Source organism: Myotis davidii, unplaced genomic scaffold, assembly GCF_000327345.1.
Source record: "Myotis davidii unplaced genomic scaffold, ASM32734v1 scaffold279, whole genome shotgun sequence".
Lineage (NCBI taxonomy): Eukaryota > Metazoa > Chordata > Mammalia > Chiroptera > Vespertilionidae > Myotis > Myotis davidii.
Window position 1 is genome coordinate 1,310,750 of NW_006291009.1, and position 7,377 is coordinate 1,318,126.

Genomic DNA, 7,377 nt, shown 5'->3' on the forward strand with positions numbered 1-7,377 from the left:
CTGCCACCCGGGAGCAGGCCTAAGCCAGCAGGGCGTTATCTCCCGAGGGGTCCCAGACTGCGAGAGGGCACAGGCTGGGCTGAGGGACCACCCCCCTTATCCCCGAGTGCACAAATTTTTGTGCACCGGGCCTCTAGTATCAGTATAAAAACCATCTGTAAGAAAATCGAAGCTATGTAAGAAATTTACAAAACAAAAAGGATAGCCCTGGCCAATGTGGCTCAGTTGAATGGAATGTTGTTCCATGCACTAAAAGGTTTCAGGTTTGATTCTTGGTCAGGGAACATACCCATGTTGTGGGTTCAATCCCCAGTCGGGAAAGTCCAGGAAGCAATCAATCAATTTTTCTCTCTCATATCAGTTTCTCTCTCTCTCTCCCCACCTCTCTCTCATCAACAAACATATCCTCGGTTTGATGATTTAAAAGAAAAAAGGGGGGGGGGTAAGTCTATTCCTCTAGAAACCACTATTAAATGTGTACATTCTCCCAGATAATTTACAATAGTCCCCCTTTCTCCATGGAGGTTATGTTCAAAGACCCCACTGTGGATACCTGAAACTGCAACAGTACCAAACCCTATATATACTATGTTTTTTTTTGCATACATACCATTGATAAGGTTTATTCTATAAATTAGGCACCGTAAGAGATTAGCAACTAATAAAATAGAATAATCGTAACAATATGCTGTAATAAAAAAGTTATGTGAATGTGGTCATTCATTTCAGGGGACACTTTGCTCAAGTCTTTGTATAGGCTCAGAACATGTTTTCTGTTCGTATCTTCCACCCACAAATTTAATGCCTTTTCCATCTTAACTAAGCACTAATGCACTGAAGCTGTAACTTTTGAAGCCACAAAAGTTGTAACAGCAAAAATAGCACAATTTTTTTTACCTTCTTCACAATTTCACAGATAGAAGATTCATTCTTACCATAGATCAACCATAGAGCAACCTCAGCATATGATTTTTTCTCTTTCCTTATTAAGTCGAGAACTCTCGCCTTCTCGCATAAAGGAAGCACTTTATGGCTACAGGAAGTACTTTCCAGTTTCTCTTGAGCACTTGGGGGCAGTTGAATAAGGGTTACTTGAAGAGCACTGCATTCAATCTGATAACTGGTAACTAACAAGCAGGGAGCATGCAGACGTTGGATGAAGGGATGATTCGTGTCTCAGCAGGATGACACAAAATTTCATCACGCTTCTCAGAACAACATGCAATGTAAAACTTGCGAACTGTTTATTTCTGTAATTTTCCAATATTTTCATACCACAAATAACAACAGTTAACTAAAACCATGGAAAGTAAAACAGTGGACAAGGAAAGGGGCACTACTCCGTGCGTACACAAATATGTTTTCCCTAATCACGTAATTATGCTTATGCATCCTGTTCCGTGACTTTTTTCATTTACCAATATAATTTTGTCTCTACATACAGAACATTCACTTTAAAGACCACATTGTATTGTATCATACTGATTTATTTTCATTATTTATGATTATTTCCCCAATACTCCATCAAACATGCATGCACTTATATCTGCATACTTTTAAGAGTATTCTTTTGGATAAAGCTATAATTCGTTAAGTATGTAAGAGGGACACGAGAAGAAATTATGAAACAAATATTCCTAAGCCACTCCCCCAAAAAATCTGATTCTGTAAGTCTAAGATTGGGCCCATAAAACAGCCTGTGTGGTTGGAGGTATCCTGGGAATCAATAGGATACACAATTACATGGGAAAGTGCTCTGTCATAGTGGATCAGAGTACATACTCATTTTTGCTTAACATTGTGATCCAAAAATTTCCCATCAAATTACTCTCCCACACATAGCAACTAACAATGTACATTTCCCCTGTACTGTCACTGGATATTAACTGTTTTTGATTTCTGTCACCATAACATGTTAAATAGCATCATTATTTATTTAAATAAGAGGGATATTGAGCATCCTTCCCTATATTCATTGGTAATTTATATTTCTTCTATTAATTGCTTACTGATTCACTCTCTTATTACTAAGATTAATATCAAAATTTATTTTTAATCAGTAAGATTAGAGTAATATAATCTGAGATATTATAAACAATTTTTCATTGCTGGCTGAAACCATTTTGGGGTGTTTTTTAAAATCACTTTCTATTTCTCAATTACAGTTGACATAGTATTCTGGTATCTCAGATAGGGATTTAAGGAGGTGTAGGATTTCTAAATTCTGGCAGCCCTGGAACTTCAGTGTTCTCAGCACTGCTTTTTTCCCAAGCACTGCTCATCTAGAATGTTTTCTCAACTCTCTAGCAGCTGTTATTTGGTAAGCCTTAGATGGGCTCATCCTCTCTGGATACTCCCATGTGGACTTATGGAGGCCTGCACCGTTTTCTACTGTTCAATGCCCTTAATTCTCATTTCTGCCTGATGTGTTTTTGCTTGGACTTCAGTGCCCTGCCAAGTTTGAAAATGTTCCCAGAGAGCTAGGTAGAGATAAGGTTGACTTTGTGAGGTGTGTGTGTGTGTGTGTGTGTGTGTGTGTGTGTGCGCGCGCGCACGCACGCACGCAAGCACTATTTTCTATTGTCTGAAAGTTGTTGTTTCTTGTATTTTATCCAACTTTATAGTTATTTGCTAGTCTGGGAAATCTGTTATTCCAACCTAGCTGGAAGAGTCTTTTGGAAACTTGACAAAAGATTCTAAAGTTTTTGAAAATACACTTGAAGATGAATATAGAAATTCTAAAAAAGAAAAGGGGAATGAATGTGGGGTAGGCTGAAATAACTTTTAGAGCCATTAAATGTGTCCTAAAGCTATCATATTTAAAACATTATTGCACTGGTACAAAAATATAGACATGTCATTAGGGGAAGTCTTTTGGAATTTAGTGCAGATGATCTCTGACTTAACTAAAAATCATTCAACTTTGATCTTATGATGGTGAGAAAGCAATATGTATTAAGTAGAAACTACTTTGAATTTTTATCTTTTTTTTTTTTGAGATAGCAATGTGCGATAAGATCCTCTCCTGATGCGGCTCCCAGTCAGGCATTAGATCACAAGGGTAAACAACTGATACTGATACTCTACAGTATACTGTGTTGCCAGCTTTTTGGGGGGATATTGTGTTCTGAGCATCTTAAAGGTAGGCTAGGCTAAGCTATGATGTTTGGTAGATTAGGTGTATTAAAATGCATTTCTGCCCTGGCCAGGAGGCTCAGTTGGTAGGAGCATCATCCCGTACACCAAAAGGTCGTGGGTTAGATTCCCCATCAGGGCACATACCTAGGTTGCAGGTTTGGTCCCTGGTTGGGGTGTGTGCAACAGGCAGGCGATAGATGTTTCTCTTTCACATCAATGTTTTTCTCTCTCTCAAATCAATAAAAACATGTCCTCAGCTGAGGATAAAAAATACTGTTCAGAGGAAGATAATAGAATCCGGAATTTCCACATGTATTATTCAAAATGACAATATTTAGTAAAAAATCACTTGATATACACACAAAAGAAGAAAACTGTTATCCACAGTGGGAAGAAAAAATAGTCAAAAGAAATTGAACCCAAGATAGCCAGGGTTATACTTAACAGACAAAGGCTTTAAAATAGTTATTTCAATATGTCCAAAGTTCTTAACAAACCTGTTAAAATTATTTGCCTAGGATCACATTCACTGGGGAGAGTTAATCAAGGGACACAAGCAATCATTCATCATTAGGAAATTGTTCATATAAATTAGCACTTTTATAGATTAAATGGAATACAGAGCCCAAAAATAAACCCTTGCATATATGGTCAAATGATCTTTGACTGGGGTACCAAGACCACCACTCAATGGAGGAAGAACAGTCTCTTCAACAAATGGTGTTGGGAAAACTGAATATCCACATGCAAAAGAATGAAATTGGACACTTATCTTAAACAATAAACAAAAATTAACTCAAAATGGACTAAAGACCTAAACATAACACCAAAAAACTTTTATAAAATTCCTAGAAGAAAACAGAGTGGAAAAAATTCATGATGTTGGTGGCGACAATGATTTCTTAGACATGAGAGGCAACCAAAGAAAACCAGATATATGGAACTATATCAAACTCAAACACTCTTGTGCACTAAAAGACAATCCATAGAGTGAAAAGGCAACTCACAGAATGGTAGAAAGTATTTGCAAGTCATATATCTGATAAGGTGCCAATATCCAGATTATATAAAAAACCACAAAACAAAAAAGTCAAATAATGTGATTAAATATTGGGCAAAGATTTGAACAAGACATTTCTCCAAAAGTGATATACAAATGACCAAGCATATGAAAAGATGCTCAACATCACTCATCATTAGAGAAATACAAATCAAACCCAAGAAGAGATACCACCTTATATCCATTAGGACAGCTACCATCAGCAAGGCAGAAAATACATTTGGGCAAGGATGTGGAGAAACCCTTGTGCACTATTGGTAGGAAATATGAAATGGTGCAGACTCTGTTCTCAAAATTTAAAATAGAATCACCATATGACCTAAGCAATTCCACTTCCGGGTATACAACCAAAAGATCTGAAAACAGGGTCTCAAAGAGATCTGTTGAACCATGTTCCTAACAACATTATTCAGAATAGCCAAAAGGTAGAAACAATCAAAGTGTCAGTGACAGATGAATAAATGTGGTACATATATGCAATGGAATATTAATCAGACCTTAAAAGGAAATAAATTCTGATATACACTACAACATGAATGAACCTCAAAGACATTAAGCTAAGTGAAATAAGCCAGTCACAAAAGGACAAAGACTGTATGATTTCTCATCAACTCATTCCACTCACCTAGCAGAAAATAATCTAGACACCCAATGTACTCAAACTGAGTAGAGTGATGGCTGAACAACTCTGTGAACATACAAAAACCACTGGACTGTACACTTTAAATGGGTTAGTTCTATGATACATAAATTATACCTCAATAAAGCTGTAAAAAATATCTAAAGTGAAATGACAGAGTGTTATTTCCAAAGATGCCATACTCTTTTCATGGGTAATTTTAATATTTGTAAACCCCACCTTAATGCTGTAAGTGGATCCTAAAAAGTTCAAGCCTTTAAAATGTAGTCACTTAATTGTAAGATTAATGAGATGACCCAGGTGAGCTTGCTGCAGAGAAGACAGGAGCCAACTGCAGTTATACCATACCTAAATTCATGTGCTGCGGGAGGCATTATTAGTTTCATTATAATAGTTAACATTTATACAGTTCTCCCTTAGTTTCAGGACCTATTCTAAGGGCTTCACGTTTATTTTTAAAAGAATTTATGAGGTTACAGAGGAGAAATTACCTTGCCCAAAGCCATATGGCTAACAACTGATGGCATGAAAATTCAAAACCAAAGTCTAAATCAGAACTTGCACTCTTAGCTGATATGTCAGCCTTAGTTTAATAAACAAAGCGGACAAAAAAAGATACCTAATTTGACCCTGATAATCACCCTCCTCCTACATTGATTATGTATTACCCAAATTTACCACAGCCAAATAATATAAAAATACTTATATTTAGGACATGTACTAGAAGCTATCCATTATCTACACTATCATGAAAGTGCAAACAGGGAACCCAGAAGGCTGATGGACCTTGAGCTTTGGCAAGGGCTAAAAGCTATGCACCAATTGTTCTGTCAAGACAATGATGGCTCAAGCAATTTCCTGACCTAACAGTCTCAAAGTAAATCTTTACTAATATTTACTGACCTTTAAGATAGTCTGATGCTACCGGAATTTTCTGCCTGCCTAAGGGCAAGATGTGTATTCTAAAACTGAATAAAAGCTAACAGGGTCTGGGCCCCAGTGAAGCCTTTCCACTAGAGAGAGGGTCTCTGCCTGGCGCCCCGTGATTTCCAAATTCATATTTCTTGTCTAGTGTATTCATTTGTGTGCGGCCCTTTTCTAGATCCTGAAACCTAGCCTTGCAGGTTGTGGCTTTCACAGACTTGAAAGCCTATCATTCATAAAAAAATATTCATGTTCTATTTACCTTCTGTATTACTGACTGTTGGCTCAGGAGTGATTCTCCCATCATGAATATTAGCACTCTCCTCATCAGCATATATCAGATGATCATCTTCTCTATTTTCTGGCCACTGTGGTACCTCTCTGGTGTCTGCTGAGCAGTTGCATACATCTTCATTCTTGTTGAAGTATCTCTGTAGCCATCCTGGCACAATATTCTTAACAGATTCTGTAACCCTGCTAAGAATGCCCTGTTGGGGGAACAACATGTGAGACAGTTTTAGTAATTTATCTTTTTAGGTACCAATTTACAAAGAGCCATACCAAGAAAAACACAAGTATTTCCTTCCAACGAAGTTTCCTAAAATTCAGTTACTTGGGCTAATGCTGAAATAATGGTATTTTACAAATTCTATAGACAAATTCCTACTTTTTCTTTCTCCCATATGCGTATAACCATGAGTCAATAATTATCCCAAATGGCCATACTAGAGTCTTCAAGAAACTCCAATAGGCCACCCAATAAGCAAAAAGTTTTACACTTAGTAATAAGATATGCACTAAAATATTAAAATCTGAGAAAAGGCATCCATTTTAATCTCAGCATATTAAAGGAAGCAATATAAACAATACCGTCAACAGCTTCCTCAAGCAATTACTTTATTGCACATTCTTTAAAAAAAGAACAAAAATGTAGACAAATAAAAACTAGACTTTTTTTAAAGAGAGACAATAAGCAACTAATTTATCATAACAAACTCAAGAAATAATATAAGCCCTGACCGGTTTGGCTCAGTGGATAGAGCATCGGCCCGCGGACTGAAAGGTCCCAGGTTCGATTCCGGTCAAGGGCATGTACCTGGGTTGCGGGCACATCCCCAGTAGGGAGTGTGCAGGAGGCGGCTGATCAATGTTTCTCTCTCATCGATGTTTCTAGCTCTCTATCCCTCTCCCTTCCTCTCTGTAAAAAAGTCAATAAAATATATTTTTAAAAAAAGAAATAATATAAGATACTTTTTGATGGTAAAATTTCATACCAAATATTGCCTGAAAATCTGAAGAATTTTATTATGGTAACTTTTAAAGGGAGAAAAAATGTTTATCAGTATTAATATTCAATGTAGCTTTGCTATGTGCTAGGGACTATTCTAAGCAATTTCTACATACCGTATTTGCCGGCGTATAAGACGATTTTTTGGCCCTGAAAAATATGCCTCCAAGTGGGGGGTCGTCTTATACGCCAGGTACACTTCAGATAGACTGCCCATAGTGCTTGCCCCGTGCCATAGTGGCCTCCCGATGCCCGCCCACTTCATTCCACATACCGTTCAGGCATCAGCAGCGCTGCTGGGTGTATGCTCGGCTGTTATGCGATTTT

General features: G+C 37.3%; 1 protein-coding gene across 1 annotated transcript in view; it reads right to left on the minus strand.

Annotated features, from left to right (window-relative positions):
- The window catches only part of NUP153 (nucleoporin 153kDa), a 94,143-nt gene that overhangs the window by 51,290 nt on the left and 35,476 nt on the right, over positions 1–7,377 (minus strand). The window contains 1 exon segment of the mRNA XM_006764074.2: positions 6,025–6,250. Coding sequence (XP_006764137.1) covers positions 6,025–6,250 — 226 coding nt within the window.